Source organism: Ammospiza caudacuta, chromosome 17 (assembly GCF_027887145.1).
Source record: "Ammospiza caudacuta isolate bAmmCau1 chromosome 17, bAmmCau1.pri, whole genome shotgun sequence".
In the NCBI taxonomy this organism is placed as follows: Eukaryota; Metazoa; Chordata; class Aves; order Passeriformes; family Passerellidae; genus Ammospiza; species Ammospiza caudacuta.
In genome coordinates, this window is record NC_080609.1 from 17,476,889 (window position 1) to 17,498,373 (window position 21,485).

The window sequence follows — 21,485 nt, forward strand, 5'->3', positions numbered from 1 at the left end:
TCAAAGGCAAATACTGATACAAAGGGGAAAATATATGGTACTTAAAGCATATCTATAAAATGAAAATATCGATCTCCTTTATCCTCTTCAAATTATGGCTGTTTTTTGTGGTCAAACATTTCTTGTCATGTTACAATGACACAACTTCCTGTGTGCTAAAAAAAAAAACTTCCCCAGTGGTATTTTCTACATGCTTGTGTTCCTAAACCTTGCAGAAGAGAATGACCTAGGTCTGGACAAAGGCATTCCTTCTTTTTTTTAAAAGCAGTATAAACATCACACCTATTTATTCACTCATTACATATACCATTACGTTGCATTTTGAGTTGTCATACTCTGATGTGATTTTCCTTCCACCAAAGAAAGGTTTCTCTACAATGTTGAAAAAACTCATAGGCTACTATTCTCTAGAAGCAGTATTTTAAGAACAATGGCTTATAAGATTTCTCAAAAGACACATGAATGTTGAATATTTTCTTGTAGAGGGTGAAGGAGATTTATTATTGATCTCTTAAAAACTGTGTTATGTGGTTGAACTTGATGGCAGTTCAGCTTTTCCAGTCTTTAAAAGAGACAGTGCAGTTGCCTTTTCTTTTGGAGCAACTGCATTCCTGTAGTCATCCATATCCCATCACATACGGAAACCTGAGAGAAGCAAATCCCCGGCTTACTGTGTCTGGTATTAAGGGGGAGAAGGGGTCCTGTAAATGGCTTAGGAAGACATAAGTGTTCCCTTTTCATCATGAGAAATTCCATCACGTACAAAATATACTCCTTGTCACTCAAATTTGAATAGCACACTGTATCTTTGATCTGCGTCTGTAGTAAGCTATATGTGCTGTTCTATCCAAGATGACATGTATTTTAAGTCTGTTGCAGTGCTATCCATTTGTTCTCCAGCTGCCAAATTTCGGCCATGTATTGCGTCCACTGGAGACAACCCTACCACTTTTGGATTTAGTCTCTGCTATTGAGATCTGGACAGGTGTATTCCCAACTTCGTACAGGAGAGTTTGGCAGTGATGGGGATTCACAGTGCCACTACTGTTCAGTGTGACAAAACTTGGCCTCACATAAAAAGTCTGGCAAAATGACCTTCATTGGCCTGTTAACTAGGTGGAGATCTAGATGTGCTTAAACATGTTTTCTGTAATATTTAGACTTTTAGTCATTTTACCATAGCAAATTAATTGTGTTTTTTCACACCTTGAAAATCTTCTCTCAGTAGGCTTTCATCCTGCCCACCAAAAGCTTTCAGCCAGCCTTGTAGATCTTGGTAGCAGTAAGCTGTCAAGAAGGTATCTGGAAGACTGATGTCTGCATTCTGTAAATCCTTTTTTTTTTTTTTAATTGACAATGCTGTTATTGGAAAACTGTAAGCATCTCTTACAGGCATTACTCCACTTAGAGCTTCAGTATTCCTAATCCAGTCTTACTTAGCTACTGCTTTTTTGGGAAGGAACTAGAACTTTCGTGGGAGAGGTATTTCTATTTCTTGGACTATGTGTAGAATCTGTGGGTTTGAAAGGTGACAAGAGTATAGAGTAAGGCATCACAAAGTAATTGGGGATTCAAGTATGTTTTACCAGTTTGTCCAATTAAATGTGTGTTGAAAGGTGCTGCATACATACTATGAAGGGCTGGTACCCATTTAAAATGCTTATACCTGATGTGGGGTAGAATCAGGTCTTTGTCCTGAAGATCACTCCTGTGGTTCATGGGAGTTCATGGAATGAAATGTGCAAAGGAGGTTCTTCAGAGCTGCACATAGGCCAGGTGATTTTTCTGCTTTTAATCCAAGGGGTTCAAAGGAGAAAAAAAAAAAATTAGGTACTTGAAGACTCTTCTTCTTACTGCAGACCTACTGAAAACCAAATCTGTTGATTCATTCCATCTCTTGAAATTTCAACAGTTGTTGATCATTTATGAAGAATCTGGTCAATAATGTTGTAATTTTGCTTTGCTTGGTATTTGAACTTCAGAAAGGTATTTATTCCATCTTTTTCTGTGGTGTGGAGCTTAAAAAAGGATGAAGTACTACTGCCCAGTCACAAGAAGTTTAGAACTAATTTAATAAACGGAGAAATTAGTTTGCCTTTAAGTCCAGTTTTGTAAAGGTTTTGTATTAAGAAAGAGTTACTTCAGATGTGATGTTGAGGCATTGCTAGCAGACTAATATTGCCTATTGGGATTCCATTTGCTAGGTACTTAAGTACTGAAAAGATCAAATTATCAGTACTGTGCTCTACTTTTCTCCTTCTGATGTGATTTAATTGTGAAGTATCTGCTATATATAAGTCTGAAAAGAATTGTGGATTGAAACAAAGATGTGATTATTCTAATCAGCTTTCATAGTTCAAGATGCTTAATTGAATGTGCTTGATACAATTATTTTTTGTGCTGGGAACTTTGAAGAATTATGGGAATTTTCCACATGTACATTTTCTTCTGAACGATTGAGTAAAGTCAAGACAATTACTTCATTTGGCCTGTGGACAAAGCATTTGATTTCAACACCTTGCTGAGGAGAGAACTTGTGTATTAATAGTTGCCTAAAGATGTGGCCTCTGGATGGATTCTGATCATTCTTTCTACTAGTAAATGGCACAAATAGGTGCAGTATTTATATCTGAAATTTTGCTGAATGTCTGTAATGCTTCATGGAAATGTTTTGTGAATCAAATGGAAGTGCTCCTGCAAAGCCTCATGATGCAGATTGTCTATCAGTTGATCAACTACTACAGACAAGTAGTTCTGTAATCCAAAATGGCATGTTTTCATTTATGACTGATAATTTCAGAATGTTTCCTCTTTCATAGAAGAAATTACTGTTATGCAGCAAGCAGTTGGAGAGGTTCTTAAGCACGCAATAGCCTGGTTTTAGAGTAAAGAGAATATACTGAGTTGGAAAGGACCCATCAAGGTCATTAAGTCCAATTCTTGGCACTGCACAGGACTCCCCAGCAATCCCACCATGTGCCAGACACCTTGAACTCAGGCAGGCTTGACAGTGTGACCGCTTCCTGGGGAGCCTGTTCCAGTGTTTGGCCACCTGGCCACCCTCTGCGTGAAAAACCTTTTACTGACACCTAACCTAAAGCTCCTGTGACTCAGCTTCATACAGTTTCCTCAAGTCCTGTCCCTGGTCAATAGACAAATCTGTCATATCAGCTGGGCCATGAATGTAGATGATTGCCATTTGACAAAGCTTCCTATGGCCATGTACTAACTGACTTGATATGGTGAATGTTCGCAATGGTAGCAGAACTGAAAATGTATCTGACAAAAGAGAAAAATTAGGAACCAGTTTTGGTAGTTGTATGCTGTTTTCAGGTTGCTGGCAGTCAGTTACATGTGTAATATGCTCTACCTAGTTTGTAGCTGTAACTGTGATGTACAGGAAAAAAGAAAAAACCCACCCCAAAGAAATAAAACCCCTGACCCTCCGTCAACAAACCGCAAAACAATCTCCCCTCCTCCAAGAACTCGTGAAAACAGAAGCAAATAATGCAATGATATGATATACACTTTTGTATTTTTATTCTTCTAAGGTTATTTGCTGGCTCGTGTTGGGCTCTAGTTCAGTCTGTGTTATTTAAATTCTAATATATGAATTATTTGGATTGAATTCATGTTCGGGGCCATGCTGTTGTATGTATTGATGTACAGCCTTGAATGTGAATAATTATTGTAAACTATATTTTACACCTTTTTTCTGGCTTTATTATATAAATTTTCTATTGGTCGATGATTTAATCATATCTCATAATTTAATGACGGTTTATTCTCCTCTCGACAGATCTCTGTGCTATAGATGTGTAGTTAGTGACTGGATGACGGATTTCACTTATGCTTGGTAGTCTGTAATAAAGGCATGTAGGGTTCTGCGCGGCCTCCGCCTCTTCCTTCCGCCGTGGGGCGAGGGGCATGGGACAGAGACGGGCCCGCGGCCTCTGGCCCGGCGGCGGCCCTGTCGCAGACGTGAGGGCTGCTCCCGGGGCCCCAAGCCGGAGCCGCTCGGGCGGCGGGCGAGAAGGGGCAGGGCGCCGTTCCAGCCGACGCTTCCGGTGGGCGGTGCGCCGAGGGCCAGGCAGCCGGGGCGGCCCCTTCCGGCGGTGGTGAGGATGGCGGCGGAGAACCACTGTGAGTTCCCGGTGCCCCCGGCTGGCGGCCTCGGCGCGGGCGGGCCCTGCCGTCGGTGTAGCTCGGCGCCGCTGCCCGGCGCGGGGCCCGGCAAGTGGGTCAGGCTGAACGTTGGGGGCACCTGCTTCCTGACCACTCGACAGACGCTCTGCAGGGACCCTAAGTCCTTCCTCTTCCGCCTCTGCCAGGCCGACCCCGACCTGGACTCTGACAAGGTGAGCGCCGGCCCCGCCGCGCCCGCTCCCCGCTTCGGGCCCGCTCCCCCCGCCGCCGGGCCCGCTCCCCGCCTGCCGCGCTGAGGGTGCGCTGCGGATGGTGCCCGGTCCCGCTGTGACGCCTGCCTAGGCGGCCGCCGGCGTGAAGGGAACGCGGGGCCCGGCGCCGCGGTGAGGGGCGGCAGGAACGACTGCTGCCGTGGAGGGAGTCTTCCTGAAGAGTGTTGCTTAATGAGTGCTGTCCTGAGAAGCAGTTGGGTTCGTGAATACAAAACTGCTCATAACTACAGCAGACAGCACAGTATCGTTTGTACGTTTGTGTAATATTTTTACGTTGTTTGACGGAGTTTAGTTTTAGCGGTTTAATGAAATATCTACATGCACTGACGTTTTGTTATTTCTGCACTGTCATTATTCTCTTGTTCAATTACAAGAAGCAGAGCAAAGTACTTTTGATAATAATTCTCACTTAGACGTAGCATTCTGTCTTTTCAGCAATTCTTAGAGAAAAATGCATATTCTGCATAGATTGCAAGTAGTGGGTGAATATTTTGGTATTCGCTCTAACTCATTTTTAGTAGGGGAAGAAAGTTATTAAGATTTTATTTGTGGTGTGGTATGTAATAATGGGTAAAAAGTATATAGTGCTGGCTCTGAAAGAAATTTTGGAGCATCATGGACAAAAAAGTTGGGGAAAAGAAAGGAACAGCTTATAACCCTATAACCAACAGGTTGAAAATAAGGAGTTGCTTATTATATATAAATTTTGAAGGTTTTTTTTTTTTTTTTTAGTGAGGTTAGTAAATTTCATCATTTTTTCAGGCATAACTTCCAGAAAGGATATTTGAACACTTAGGGAACAGAATGTAATATTCCTGAGCTAGAAGGAAAAAAAGTTGAAGTGTGGTGGTGTGGGAGTTGTTTTGTAGTTGTCTTTGGTTTTGGTTGAGGTTTTTATGGAGAGCTTAAATTTACCTATAAAACTTGCTGATAGGTAAACTGTCTCCTTGGGAGAGAGTAGGAAAGCATTCCTCTAATGCTTCCTAAGTAAATGATAAAGCACTGCCATATGCTCTGGCAAATGGAATGGCCAGCTGTGTACTGCTCTGTTGTCCAGCATTGTCCCATTCTGCTCTTTTTTGGGATGTGGCCTCACTTTGAGTCCTGTAGCCAGTTTTGGGCACCACAATATCAGAAGGATATAAGGCTCTTAGAGAGCATCTGAAGGAGTAACACAAAGTTCCTGAAGGGGAAGCCATATGAGAAATGGCTGAAGTCACTTGACTTCTTCAGCTGGAGAAGAGGAGGCCAAGGGAAGGCTCATCACTGTCTGCGTGTTCCTCTAGAGGGACAGTATCAATCTCTGTTCTGTGTGACCACTGACAGGATCGAAGGGAACGGCTTGGAGCTGTGTCGAGGTTTATGTTGGATATCAGGAAAAAGTTCTTTCCAAAGAGATCGAGCACTGGAACAGGCTTCCCAGGGAATGGTCATGACCCTAAGCCATGAGCTTGACAAAGCTCAAGCACATGATAGGAGTGTTGGGACTGTGCTGTGCAGGGCCAGGAGTTAGACTTCATCCTTGTGGGTCCCTTCCAACTCAGGATAGTCTGTGATTTTAAGAGTTCCTTAATGCTTCCTACTGTAAAGAACTGCGAGGCTTCAAGAAAGGTAGCACGTTGGCCTTTAAACTGCCTTCAGGTACTAATGTTAAGTAGGGCTGGGCAGCCTGTCTCTTGCTGTCAGGTATGTTTCCACTTGTAATGGGAGAAAGATTAATCTTTGGCACACCCTGTGGCCAAACTCGTGTTGAATGGATTAGGATAGTGACATTGACTCTCTGAATTTAGTATGTTTAAGAGTGTCACTTTCAGCTTTAAAACTGTTTGAGAATCATTTCAGATTTCAGCAAATAAATGAGCTGTAGTGGTATATTTACTGTTCAGAATAAGATTTGTTTTCCATGGTACTTAAATCTTGGTTTAGAGATGAATACATAGACAGGCAGAGCCTTGCTCACCTTGTCATCATTGTTTAATTTAATGCTTTTACTGCATTACTGGTAATAATTTACATATATTCCTTGTTTCAGCATCTTCCTATTTTAGCTATATACCAGTTTTTTGTTTGCAAACTGTTCTAGCATTCTTTTAACTTTCCCCTAAGAAGGAGATTGTCAAACTTTTGTAATAAGGTTTTGGCAGTAGTATTCATGCTTGATTTTTAATGCCTTTCTAAAGTTGGCATCAAATCTGTCAGAGAAGGAAGCATGCAAGCACTGAGTGTTTCAGAAAAGTCAAAGTCTTCCTGGTAGTGCAACCTTGACTGTCAGCATTAAGAAATATCTAAATTGTAGTAATTTTTCGAAGAAGTAACAGATACATTTCATTTGTCTATGAGATTTCTGACTTGTCAGGTGGGTTGTATTACTGATTTAGTTTTGATAAGTGCCACTAGTCTGCAGACACTCAAAGTTTTTAGGCAACACGGTTTGTGAAAAATTCACTAGTTCAATATTTAAAAAGCACAGATGATAGGGATGGCAATTATATATAAATCCAAATTTAGTACCAAATACTACTGTGTTTCTCTGCATATTGCTGCCTTTATAAGAACTTAGAATATGTAAATGATGTGAAATCTAAAAATTATGTAAAATTAAAATATTCCTGTTCAAGCATACAACCTTGAGCCAAGAGCTTGATGGTATGACTTGAGTGTATCCAGATCCAGTATTGATCCCAATGAAGATAATTAATTGGAAATAAATTTATGACATTTCAGCTAGTGTTTTAATGCAGTTCCTGGGGAGATTGTTAAATCTCCCCAAGAATTGCATTAGGACTGGGGAGGCATATGTATTTGGTGCACCTGCTGGAATCCTGTACTGGATTCTAGCATCCACAATTCAAGGTCACAGCAGAGCAGTGACTAATCACAAGGAGAAATGTGATTTGGTGAAAAGTTTTAAAGAACAAAACTTTTTAATGGCAAGGAGTTTAAGGAGTGACTTCTCAGTCCAGAGGGTATATACATGTAGACAAGAAATCTAATAGAGAAGCCTGTTCGGTCTTGCAAAGGTATTGTGAAATACAGCTAGCAAAGTGTCAAACTGTAGATGTCCTTGTTAGAAAGGACATAATATTAACACTGACAGTAATTATTTATTGGAATGATTAGGTTTCACTGCTGCTTTCTAAAAGTTATAAATAAATTGAGTTCTTTGTGTGTTTTAAACTAAGATCAGGGTAAGTGTTCATTGTGATTCCTTTGAGCTTCAGTCTCTATAAAGATGGAAGTGAAAACATTTGCAGCTGGAATACATGATCATTTAGTTGCTTTGGTCAGTATTTTTCAAAGGAATGTAATTGTGAGTTACACTAACTTTTCATTGGTATGCTGAACCAGGTGATTGAAAATTTAAGATTTCCTCTTAAAATTCCATGGTGTTTGTAACTTGAACTAAACATTAGTGTGGGAGAGTGGTAATAAACAAATGCAGTCTTCACTGTATGTAGGCAATGCTGTCTTCTAAATGGTGTCCTTGTAAATATGCATGAAAACGGCCTAGAACTTGCAGACAATGAAGAAAAAAAGCTCTTCAAAGAAGAATGTAATGCAAAAGTAGAACTGGGTAAAGATACAAACAATCCTGTGATTAGCTAGCAGTTTAGGGTTGGATGCACAAAGACAACAAGCATTTGTTTTGAATTTTCTTATGAAGAATGTCAGCATTTGCAGGAAACACCTCTAAGTGTGGAGTGATATGACTATACTGAATACAGAGGAAAGTTGAATTTCTGTTTTCTTTCTAATTTTACCTGCTGTTCTTGTATACAGTAACACCTGTTTCTATAAAATACAACTGAAAGAGAGAGAACTTTGAAACCTTATTAGAATATAGGTTTATCTGACATTTGTGGTATTCACCCAAAGTTTAGGAAATGGCTTCAAAATACCTACACTAGTTGTGTCAGTGAAGATGCAAACTTTCTCAAAGCTTGTAGAAAAAACAATTTACTAGTTAGCAGAGGAAATTGCATACTGGGACATCAAAGTCCATAATAATTAAGCTAGCAAGACTAAAGCTAGTTATGTACATGCAAACTAGCTACCTCTTTTAATTTTCCAGTTCACATTGGATCATGTTTGCAATTTATTATTTTATCTTACAATAAAACAGTTTTTATTAAAAAATGTCAAAAAGCTAATTACATGTGATTATACAGTGTGTTTTCATGTACATGTGGATGAAAACAGTCCTGATAATATTCTGAAAGACTTATGACCTGTATTTTTAGAGTTCTGAGTAGAGCAGATGACTACGCTTCTGTGTCAGCTTGTATTGCATTTATGTTTATGTAAATATCCTTAAAGATCTAGTGTAATCGGCCTTTCTTAGTGATTTCACCATAAAGTGCTTAGCATACACTGAAGGATATTCAGGCAGCTCACTCAAAAGGAGGAGTGATAAGTCATTTTCTATAGGAAGATGCTGAGGAGGTAAATTTTTTGTGCCACTCACCTGTGCCTTATTTGCATATGGTTACAATATTCTTTACTGATCGGTTCATCTCTTGATTCTTGGCTCCCTGGTGCTAGTGTGTAGCATATCTGAGCTGTCAGATCAATGTTCAAGACACACATCCTCCTCTTAATTAATGCATATTTTCTGAGTCTGTAATCTGGGTAAGCAACTTTTACATGAATTTAGATGCCTAAGTGAATCCTGTTGACAGAATTTGGTTTGCACACTGTTAGAATTTAGCCAGAGTTCTTTAACTGTTGATATTTTCTAATGTTTAAAAAAAAAATTTATTACAGCAAAAATTATAGGACTTTTGTGTGCCTTATTTTTTTATTATTTTTCAAGCCACCTTGTCTGAAAGGCTTCCACAGTAAACCATGACACTACTGAGATGTTTGTTTTTTTTTGTGTATGACCTCTCATAACGTGAAATTTGAAAGAGAAGAGCTGACATAGCTTCTTCCCTTTGTGGTTTTGTTGGAAGCTTGTTTCATATATAGAAATCAACTCAGAAAAATACAATGTCAGATAATGTAGGCCTTTAAATATAAAAGTTCAGGCCTTTTGTGAAAGGAGTGAAGTAGCCATTGTTACTTAAATTTCGTTTAGAGCTTTTAATGACTTTGCTTCTGTGACCCACCTCTCTGTCTCTGAAGTGGTGTAAAGCTGACAACCAGTATTGCTTCAGAAGGTGATGTGAAAAGACACTGCAGTGTGAAAAATGACAATTATCTTAATGAGGAAGATTATTTCTAGAGATTGGTTTTTCCTAACTCCGAAGACTTCCAGTTTTGTAAGCCCTGTGTTTCTTAATGCAGTTCAGATGATGACTAAGTTTGGGGGTTTTTTCTTGAAAACAGCTTTTTTTTTTAATCTGGTTTGGATTTTCCTTTCCAACCTCACTGGTTTCTTTTCCTTTACTGAATAATACTTTTCAGCCTATAATTCATAGTTGTCAGCTATTCTAATTTCTTTGGGTTGTATCTGTAGATTGCACATTCTTGAAGTATTTTGGTTATGTAAATATATTTATAGATTAAATATTAAAATTAGTCTACTTCATCTATCTACTGGTTTTGATGCATAGTCTTGCTTTTGTGAGACAATGAGCTTAGATCAGAAGAAATTGTGATTAGACTTCATCAAGCATTGTCTAGTCTGAGTGTAGGTTAACTGACAGCACATTTTAATATGTTAGCATTTTCTTGAACAGCTAATATTATACAAAATTATACACTCCTTCACTTCTTCTGAAATGACACCGTGTCTACGTGTGTAAAGCATTTAATTGTAATTATAGAAAGGGTTTTGGCTTTTGTAGTTGAGGTCGTGGTCTTTCTACATTCTACCAATCCTGGCTGGACAAGTGCAGTTATTCAGAAACTAAATCTATGTACCTGAAAATACATCCTCCATGTTTTTTTCCAGGAAAACATTTCAGGAACTCTACATACTGTTAAGTAGGGAGAGCTTTCAGATGTCACAGTTCAGTAATCAGATTTTTCCATATAGGCATTAGTGTTCAAATGCAGATGATTGAGTCAGTACAGTTTCTTTCTTTCACTAGCAATTATTGCTAGTACCTATGGTTTTGAGGGAGTATGATCCACAGTATTGGTAATGATAATTTTTTAGTATCTCTTGTAAACTACTAGAATATTAAAAATAAGAATAAGTAAAAAAGTATTTGGGGTGCTGCCACATCTCTCTAGAATATATCTGTAGGATATCCATTGCACCAAACCTTATGTACTAATAGATTAATACAGTCAGTAACCCACTTGATAGTAGAAAGGAGCAGTAGATCAGTTAGAAATCTTTCTATGAATCTTCCTTAGATCTCCAGCCAGCACAAGTATGTCAGTACTATCTTGATTGCAGAGGTTCACACATAGATTCTAAATAACATAGGAATTACCAATTTTGCTTCTTTATCTCTTGGTCAAGAATATCAGCTCTGCAGGTGAGTCTCCTGAACTGTTTCACAGTTCACAAAACGCTGTAGTCTGTTTGGTAAGTTGAGCATTAGTTTTCATCTATTCATCTATTACTTCGCTTGTCTGCATGAGATAGGTAAGAATTGCATCTTCTGCTTTTTTTTTTAGAAGATGCATGTACAGCCCTTGCTTGCTATACAGCAGTTCTTAGTACCCTGTGAGTATTTGTACATTTGAGCAAAGACAAAAGCAAATGTTTTTAGAGCAAAGTGTTGAAGTTAAAAAAAGTTAGGTTTGTTCGCTTTTAATTAAGAAAAAAAAAAGAAAAAGGAAAAAACTGGTATTTGAAGCTCGCTAGAATGTAGCCATTGTTCTGACTTCAGGCTCCCAAACAAGATTTCCTGGTTTTAAGTGCTATTTTTAACCTTAACTTTTGGTGTTCTCACTTACTGCTTAGATCTTTCATGCTAACAATGTTGTTAATCATTGATAAGGGGTTAGGGGGATTGATCAAATAAGAGAAGTTGTGTATTAGATGATTTGATTGATCATTTTGATACCATGACAGTTGTATTGTTTAATTCCTTTTATTGTCTTTAATAAATCCAGCTTTCAGGGGATGTGACTATATCTGCATACCTGCTTGCTGCAAAATGAATATTAGCTTGCAGTTCCCACTTGGATGTTCAAATCACTGTGAGGTTTTTGGTTTGTTTGGTTTGGGCTTTGGTGTTCCCTTCCTTTGTTTTGGGTTGTTTGTTTGGTTTGTGTTTGTTTGTTTTTCTAATCTAGGATGAAACAGGTGCCTATTTAATAGACAGAGACCCAACCTACTTTGGGCCAGTGCTGAACTATCTCAGACACGGAAAACTGGTTATTAACAAGGACCTAGCTGAGGAAGGTAAGGCATCTCTGAATATCTCATTTGCTTGCTACTTGCTTATTATTTTCACTTCTTTTGAATCACCAGAATTAACTTAGAACAAGATGGCAAACTTTAACCAGTGTAGCATTTCTATCTGTTTCAAGCAAAACTGATAGGTATCATGCAGTTATAGTTTATGGGGTTATTTGAGCATTTTGAGTACAATTCTTGATTTCACAACTCCCATTCTCAGTTGGAACATACGTATTCAGACAAGGGGAGATGCCTTTCATTGTGTGATCTTGTATCTTTTCTATGTAACTGTGAAATATTTGGGTTTAGTTCTCTTTAAGCAAAAGAATGCTGCCTAGGAAGCAAGCTTTACATGTAAAGCAAACTAAAAGTGAAGTTCTGGCATGTTCAGATGTGTGGAATATGCTTTTAAAGACTGAATTCTGTCCCCAGCTTCTCCCTCCTTGTTCCCGGTTTGTATCAATTTTACCCTAATGGAGGATGACTGTTTTAGAACATACAGTAACAAAACTGTATTGATAGCATATTGAAGAAATTTATCAGAGTAATACAATTTAACAATACTAGGGGGAAATAGTGTGAAATATAATTTCCATGTGAATTAGTTGAGCATTAGTTAAGCACAGTTACGCATACTGCGTGTGGAGAACAGGTAGGCCTTGAACATGTGAGCAGAAGCAGTATATATCTTCAAGCTTTTGTTTCAGACTCTAAGATCTCAAATGACAGGAAGAAAAATGTTATGCTTGCTAGCAGCTGCAGAGACTTTTCAGTAGGATTATTTAAATTTCTCTTTTGCATTCCAGCCTGAGGCAGGGCCTGAGGTATGCTAGTCTTAGCAGTCTGCTATGGAACGGTATCTGTGCACATTTTTTTATTTTTTGTCTTGTTTTGTATGTGAAATGGCATCAGTTTTCTTTGGGATATTTTTAGGGCAATTTTTTAGAATGAGACAAACATTGAATTACATGTACCTGAAAGAAGCCAGAATTGTTAGGTTGGTGAACTGCCTTATCATAGAGAAAAGTAAATAATTTTCTGTAGCTGTTGAGAAGATAATCTTATGAACTGGTTGGTGATTTTGGCCTGTAGTCTTTAGTTATACTGTCTTCCCAAAAACTGTTTTCATTCTAGGTGTACTGGAAGAGGCTGAATTCTACAATATCACATCTCTAATAAAACTGGTAAAGGACAAAATTAGAGAAAGAGACAGCAGAATCTCTCAGGTGAGGCTGTTTTCTTGTGTTCTTTTGATTATTTGTTCTATGACAAGTAGTGAGTGGGTTCCATTTGTTTTTTTATGTATTTCCTGATTTCCCCAGTAAGATGCTGAATGGCTGCCTCCATCACGGGATGATCTGGAACCACTAGTATACAAAGACTAATATTCTTAATTGCTGGCTCCTGCCAGTCTGCTTACAAGTTTCACAGATCTCTTTCAAAAGCTGAACACATTCTAAGTAATTGTTCCAAAACCTTTGGTAATAGTAGAATTTGTCATGATACCGTTTCTGGAAATAGTTATGTTAGAGAACAACTTTTGTAGAGCATAGCTTTCTCATTGACTTTTAAATGTTCTGAATATGATGAGGTTGCCTAACTATGGTATAACTGCTGTTTATACAGTACGTTTATGCAGCATACGTACAGATGCTGTTTGGTTCCTGTCGTATGTTTTTGTAGCAAAGTTGCTTTCTTTATTTGTAATGCTCTGTGATTGAGAAGGTTGCCTCTTGTCATAGCAGCTCATATTCTCCATGAAAGTGAATATGATGAAGTTTGTTCATTAACTCTGCTACTCAGGTAACTGGTAACTTCCCTGGTAGCTGAGTCTTCATGGAGATACTACAAACTTACATTGTTATTGACAAATTTCTCTTTAAGCTAGGTTGTTGGATCGCAGGGGTGCTCTGATAGCATTCACTATAGGTCTCAGCTAAAATGGCCCTAGTTATTCATTGATCTGGATGGGTTCAAAGTGGTGTTGCTTACTTACCATTTCGAGAGAGTAAGGGCAACTTCAGACAAGTCACAAACATAGTGAATTCCATGCCCTATTGAGCATCTTATATTTCTTCTTGAAGGTGCCAGTCAAACATGTATACAGAGTGCTGCAGTGTCAGGAAGAGGAACTCACTCAAATGGTTTCCACAATGTCCGATGGCTGGAAATTTGAACAGGTAAAAAATCCTAATGGGATATAGTTAATACAGTCTTCTAAGAAATGAGTGTGAAGTACCTTTTGTGAAAGAGGACTATAAATTAAATTCCATGCATCTTTTTTTATTCAGTCATTTTCAGAACTTGGATAAACATACACAGTGACGTTAAAATGTGATACTTGTGTTTTCATTTATCATAAAACAAAAGAAAAATTCAGCTTTCCAGGAGGTAAATTTTGCTGACATTCTACAATAACATCTGCAATGTCTGAAATGTAATTCCTCAGTGTCTACACATGAGCAGTTGAAGGGTGAATCAACCAGACTTAACTAATAACTTCAAGTTTATGTGAATGATAGGTTAGATATGAAGAGCTCTGGGTAAAAGAGATGAGCTTGGAAGATAAATGTTTGCCAGGCCCAAAGAGTGGTTCTTCAGATAAAAAAACCTGATACACAAAGGATGGTGGATTTTACCTGTGTAGATATGAAGCTTGATAGCTGTGAGCTACGTAAATGTTCTTGTTCTTTGCAGTGCATAAAAATAGCTTTGTGTGTACATTCAAGAACACACTGTAAAATTGCAAGATCTATCTGTTATCTTTGATAATTTCTGTAAGTAAGAAATGAACTGTGCAGCTGCTTTATCCTTCACATTCCTAATCCAGCAGAGTATTTAAACTGCATTGGAGCAATGAATCTGTTAACTCTGAAACACAAGTGTTCATCTGCTAGCACCTTTTTCAGTGTCTGATGCTTACAATAGGAGAAATTGAAGTAAGCACAAGCCCATTATCCTGTGTAGTCTCACTGTAATAACACAACAAAGCAACATTTAAGAAATGTTTGTGACACAAAGGTGAAAGAGAACATGTTGTTAAATTTGACAAAATATGTAAGGCGCTGGTAACATGGTGACAGTCATGAGCAAATAGAATAAACAGGCACAGAGCAAGCTTTTTATGCTTCAGTACTCCAGGTATTACCAGGTCTGTTTGCCATGCCACAAGCTAAGTGTTGTTTAAGTCCCTGAAAAAAAACTCACTTAATACACTACTGTTTTTTGGCTAGTGCATGGAAAAGGGTTTTCCAAGATTCTTCTTTGTCAGGAGAAACTAGGTTTCATTACAAATAGAGCTCCTTTGCTTCTTAGCAGCTTAAATGACACCATCTTTTACCTATCCTTAACCATTCGAGGATATTTTATTTGGTAGTAATACTGCTTTGACAGTGCAACTGCTGAAAGACCTATTATAATGTCTTTTATAACTGGAATCATCCAGTGGTTCTCTTGGACATTACATCCTTGTTTCATCCAGCTGTCTCCCTACTTCCTCCCTCTCCCATGTTGAATATTTTTAGACACATAGTTTGAAGTAGATAAACAGAACAGCTGTATGATCTCATAATACTTAGTGTCTCATTACCTCACACTAGCCCATTCCCTCCTTTGTACTCACTTGAAACAGGATTAGAATATTGTGCATAAACAGTTTTATTGTTAATGCCTCAAACATTGTAGCATTTCTGTAATTTTTTCTCTAAGTCCATGCTGCTCAGCAGCATGCTTTCCTTCAGAAGCAGTCTTTGGGCTGGTACCCACCATGCTCTGTATGTGAAAAAAGATGGACTCATCAGCTTTTTCAGAGGAGTGATATTTTTGCGGATTAAGAGTCCTTGTGCTCTGAGCCACATATAACATGCTCAAGTGGTTGGTTTTGAAAAAAATGTTTTTTTACGCTTAGCATTTCAAAATTTTATAGTTAAATGTGATTGTATGTGGTTATTAAATAGGAGTGGAAGGTGCTGACCTGTTGGTGCACTAATGCAGATGTATTGATGTCCTTTTCCAAAGAACACATTTGAAAGCTCTGCTAGAATAGTACAATTATGTATTAGTCCCAGTCCAAAATCTATTACCAAAAATTAATCTATTACCAAATCAATTAATCTATTACCAAAAATCGGCTGCCCCACTTTGCCGAGTTATTTTGTAGAGGATTTTTAGCTTCAATTGTTGCCTCTTCAGGCAATCAGAAAAAAAAATAGTATTTTGGCAGTACAACAGAATAAAAAACTGTGGACTATACAAAGTGGCTAAATAGAAATGCTTTAGACAGCAGCAGCATTGATCATGTAAGTTTTAATGATTAAAGTAACCTGGCACCACAATGCAGTCGTAAGTATGTTCACTGTATGAAGAGGATGGTGTTTAACTGCTGTCTTCAAAATTATTTACACACAATAGCAGGATATAGATAAAGTTACTATTCGTGGGCCTTCTCATCTGTCGTAATCTCCAGTTTACTCAGAATAGGCAATTGTTGTCTAACTCTTCACATATAAATTAAGTTCTAATCTCTCTAAAGTGCACTGAAAAGCTATGCTTCAATTTAAATAGGCTAGGAATTGCACTGTGTTATTAAGGCAAAATATGTTTTGTAATAAGAGGTTGAGACATTTAGCTGAGGTTGAATTTTAAATTATTAGATGTTTGACCAGTGTTCTTGGTAGTGATTTTTGTGGGAACAAGACAATTTTTTACATTCCAGTTATTTTCTTGGATCTTCTGTAAGTTATTCTTTCTAAAACTAATCTAGACCACTCAGTGTTTTTTCCTCTCATTGACTTCTTATGTTTCCTTAGCTGTATTTTACCAGTAGTTGCAAAAGATGAAGCTCTTTAATACCTAGGCTTTATATATTGCTTTACATAACACCCTCCAGTCTTATATCCATGCTGCCTTCTCCACTTGTCAATGTATGACAGGAAAATAATGGTTACTTTTATAACGCACCAAACTTTGTTTGTTTTTCAGAGTAGTTGGCTACAACACAGTTATATGGGGAGTTTTCTGTCTTCTTATCAGTAATTCTTAACTTACATTTAAATTAAAAAGGGCTTTGCAACTGCCTCAGTAAATTTTAAGTTGAAATGAAAGTTGTAGCTTGATAGCAACCTGTTCTAGTGGCGAGTAAGTGTTACCTGAACGTTTGAGCTCATCTGCTACTTGTACAATTTGGATAACGGTATGTACTTCAGCTTTACAAAGGTTTCTTTTTGTGTTTTGCTTTGATTGGTTATTTCAGCTTATCAGTATAGGTTCCCAGTACAGCTGTGGCCGGGCTCAGCAGTCAGAGTTTCTGCTGATAGTGTCACGGGAAATGAAAGGGGAAGAGAGATGCTTCCAGAAATGCTGCAGTGAGGTGTGTCACACCATTCTTTTTGCCCTCACAGTGATATGCTTGGCCTCCTTGCGTTTCTGCTGCTTTCAGATCATTCCACTTTTTTTCTGGATGTACAGCGCATAGTAGTTTGTGTGTATTTGTGACTGGCTGTTATTTATATTCACAATATTTCATTACACATTATGAATGTCCACATTGTAAAAATAAGAGAGAAACAACTGAACAAAAATCCCTCGGTTATTTAGTTCAAAGTTTTTCTTAGGGAGAGTTCTTACTTCCACCATAACTTCTTTTCCTTAAATTTTCTTCCAATATTAATAGCCTTTGATCCATACATGTTAAGTAAGAGGTACAATTCAAACGTAAGGAGCCCTAAAAATACACCTTTGAGTTCAGTGGATCCAGAAGGGGATTGTTCTGGTAACCTAGGAAAATGATTATTTCATCGACCAAAGTTAAGTTCTGAGTTTGAACCCTTTATTTCTGATAACTCAGAACTTAACTCTTTTTTTAGGTGGATGAAAGATGTTCAAATTTGAATAACGAGTAACGGGAGTTTTTATAACTAAAATATGGAGGAATGAGGGGAGAACAAAATAGACAGTTTTAAATCTTGTGTCAAGTTGAAAAAACATGCTGGGTGTTACTTTGGCTTTACTGTTTTGTTGTTTTGGGGTTTTTCCATCTTGGGAAATTTTCTTGAAATCCAAATGGAGAATCGTAGCTTCATTCATTCTCTATTTTTTTCATCCTTCCTTTTCCCCGTGTTCTGCTTTTTTGATTGCTGTGTCAGTTCTAAGTATTTGTGAGGTTGGGAAGGATTTTTTGCTCTCAGTAACATTAGAGGCAGTTTCTGTTTCTTTAAATGTCTGTGCTACATTTTGAAGTGTTGTATGTGAATTTATTTGGGAACCTGGTGCTCTGTAATTTTTTTCATCAACAAAATGCCTGGAGTACTTGTTCTTTTTCTTGCAACATATATGTTTATTAAGTCTGAAAGATGAGTATAACATTATGAAGATAACATGATAGTGAAATGGCTTAATAAAAACAAACCTTTGCTTGTGACTTTATATGGACACATAATTATGCAATACTAGATTTGAAACCTGGACTGTTACCCAGCCTTATAGCAGAATCTGCTTTCAATGTACCAAGCACTCTCTGTTTCTTGCAGTTGTATAGGTAACATTTGGAATGTGAAATGTGGGTGTTTCATACTTCTGGCAACAGAGAAAGACTTGTGGCTTGTAAGCAATGTATAGGGTATAGGCAGAATGATGTTACTCATGCGTTCATGTCCTGGATAGCTCAAAGTAAAAGACAGCATTATAAAATGGAAGGTGGGGAGGACAGTGAAGAAATTAACGCAGGTATAAAATAAAATAAAAATTATAATAAAAAAAAATAATCTTTGAAGTCTGACTATTGCATTAAGAGACCTAAAATAAATATTCTTTCAGGCCTGGTGTCAGTCATCAATGCTGAGTTTTAAGAGCTGATATGTATGTATCTTCATAACCTTTTGCAAATCCTTTGGGAAGGCAGAACAAACGCATTATATGTTTAAAAGGCATAGAGTAATTTCTTAGATTCATACAACTTGATTCGGTAAAAAAAAAAAAAATTGAGTGGAGGATTTTCTTTGATTTTATTAGCTGGTAGTATAATTTAAAATTTTGAAAGGACCGTTTTTTCAAGCTTTCTAGTGTACAAGGGGTTCACCACATCTGAAATAGAAGCAGAAATATTCAAAGTACAAGAATATTTAAAATAGGATTTGAGAATAATTGTTACAGAATTTACTTTGTTTTGAGAATTAGAGCATCACAAAATAGAGAAGGAAATTACTAGTGGTGAATAGGAAAGTTAGTTAAAATGAGTAACTCCAGTGGTAAGCAGAGGAAGAAGGAAGATGAAGAAGATTGGGCTGCTGTTTGTGCAGGCTGGAGTGGTTATCCGAGATAGCAATACTGTTGCTGATTTGTCTGGTAAATATATGATATAGATTTTGAATCAATATTATTAAAACAATGCAACAAATCTGTATAGGCATGTTACTGAAATGTGTCTAGTTTAGAGAGCTGTTTCAGTTCAGTTAGGCATGAGATTAGTTCACTTCAAAAATAAGGTTCCTTATTATGAGACAGGAAGTTCCTTCTTGTGATTTCTTTTCAGGAAAATTGTGATCTCTATTAGCACATCAAGCAATACCTCTATTTCTTTTGATTTAATAAAAATAAAAGTAATGTTGCTTTCCCATTCTTTTTTTACCTGTAGCTGACAGCCTACTAGTACAATCAACCCTTATGTCATACAAGCAGTAATGGATCCGTATGTAATGAATTTTCTGTGATAAGTCGCATTGGCATTTTCCTGTGCTCAGTTCTGGTGCTGTTGGGTCTCACAGGGATGCTTAAATAGGATCACACTGCTTTAGTAATGAGTGTAATGAAACAAGCCACGGAAGGAATAAACCAATGCAGAAAAACAGGTATATGTATGTATATATACATATGTGTATATGTGTATATATATAAAAGCATACGAATCTATGGAATTTACCATTTCGCCATGTTATTTTATCCTTCCTTAAGTTCTTGGTAATTTAAGCTACATGAAGCAAATGTGGCTTCAAAACAAAAACAGTTTGTCCTTTCAGAAAGTCTGAGAAACAGTAGGCTGGATAATCTGAAATCCTTTTACCTGTTTTTCATACCTCAGATTACTCTGATGTGTTGTGGCTTCTTTTGGGGTGTGAGATGGGGGTGTTAGTGTGGGGGCAGATGGACATGACAGGGATAGTCTTCCAGTTCATTAGCATCTTTCTTGAAGTGTTGTCACCAATACTGGGAACAGTGAAGTGACTTTTGGAATAGGAGTGCTAAAACATATTTCTGATCTCAGTTCCTGACAGAACAGTTCAGTTCTAATCTGCAATCATTTTCTGTTGTTTCTTTTTCTGCCATCAGCCTTATTGTTGATCATTTCAGAAAGCTACAATGACATTTCTAGCATACAGTTGCTACTATGCAAATGCTACATTTTTGACTGCACACATATCAAACTGCTTATGAGAGTATTGTGAGTTGGAGTTTTTAGGACCTTGGGTCTCATTCTGCAAAAGTGACTTTATCAACTGTTCAGTAGTGGCAAAACATCATTAGATGTTTTGCAGTCAGCTAAATTAATAGTCCTATCCAACTGGCTAAAAATATTCAATCTGCCACATCTCCTAAAAGAAGACTTACGTGCAATACGTTGATTTACATGATTGGATTATGAAGAATTTGTTAGTAGCTATCCACTGAAGACCTGTCAACCTGGTTGAAACAGGATTGATGATTTGGCTGATGTTTGGGTCTTGTATGGTATCTACTTTCAAAGAGGTCATTTGTTTCTTTAGAGTGTCAATAAGTATAGAAGTATTTTTCCTTCTGGTAGTTAACATAGCTTACCTGATAACTAGTCCTTGCCTTTTTCCAAGAAGAAGAGTCAACTGTATATTAATCAAATTGTATGCTTGAATTCTTCAAACTTCAGAGAAGATGAATTTTGAGTGGCTTTATTTAAATATGTATGCAAATTTTTTTAATGTTTTCTAGCCTTTAAGTGGGTTAAAAATGTTGTTTAATGTCCTACCTTTTACTTTAATAATTGGCGCAGTTACTGTATTTGTATGAAATGTTTTATAATTGCTGTGTAATGTATAGTATAAACTTTGTACCACTTTGTTGGGTTTAAAGCAACTTAATTGCTATTATTTTCTGAAAATCTGTACATATTTTTTGTTGATAGGAAAGACAATCAACAAATCATCTTAATATACAAAGTAAATTTGAGTTGATTCTGCAGCTTTTCAGTAGACTTTCTTAGGCCATCTTGTGCAACTAGTTACTCTGTGGGTTTCATGATTCTGTGTTGCACAAATACCTTATGGTGCAGACTGCAGAGTATTCATTGTGAAAGATTAGCTGATTTAACATCTCAGGGTAAATAATGTCTTTATATCCATCGGTGCTTCTAGAAAACCTGGGTGTTTGTAACTTCATTACAGAGTTTTGGTTGAAAAAATGTCTTTGACGATAATTTTTGCCTGTGTTCATTGCTCTTTATATATATATTTTGCAGAACTAGAGTGATGTTAGAAGAGGAAGAGGCAGGGAAGGTTTCTGGTGTAGTTAAAGTACGTAATTTGAGAATGATGAATTTTGATGGGCAGTGCTGCTCATGGAAAGCTGAGCCTTGTATGCTGTAATATCATCAGGCTCCCAAAATTTTTGACAGTGCCTAGGCCTGACATCAAGTTGATTCATTATGTAGACACACTGCCTACTGCTCTTTGTAGACATTGACTCTGTTCATCTGTGGAAGTGCTTGCTCCTCTCTGTAGAAAGTACAGTGAGGCTTTGTT

At 37.4% G+C, this 21,485-nt stretch overlaps 1 protein-coding gene across 3 annotated transcripts in view; it reads left to right on the plus strand.

Annotated features, from left to right (window-relative positions):
- The first annotated feature begins 4,106 nt into the window (after positions 1-4,106).
- KCTD5 (potassium channel tetramerization domain containing 5) overlaps positions 4,107-21,485 on the plus strand; it is a 32,013-nt gene continuing 14,634 nt past the window's right edge. For all 3 annotated transcript variants that reach the window (XM_058816338.1, XM_058816339.1, XM_058816337.1), the window contains exons 1-4: positions 4,107-4,358; positions 11,616-11,724; positions 12,856-12,947; positions 13,806-13,901. In XM_058816338.1, coding sequence (XP_058672321.1) covers positions 4,125-4,358; positions 11,616-11,724; positions 12,856-12,947; positions 13,806-13,901 — 531 coding nt within the window. In that variant the 5' untranslated portion in view covers positions 4,107-4,124. The remainder of the gene's footprint in view (positions 4,359-11,615; positions 11,725-12,855; positions 12,948-13,805; positions 13,902-21,485) is intronic.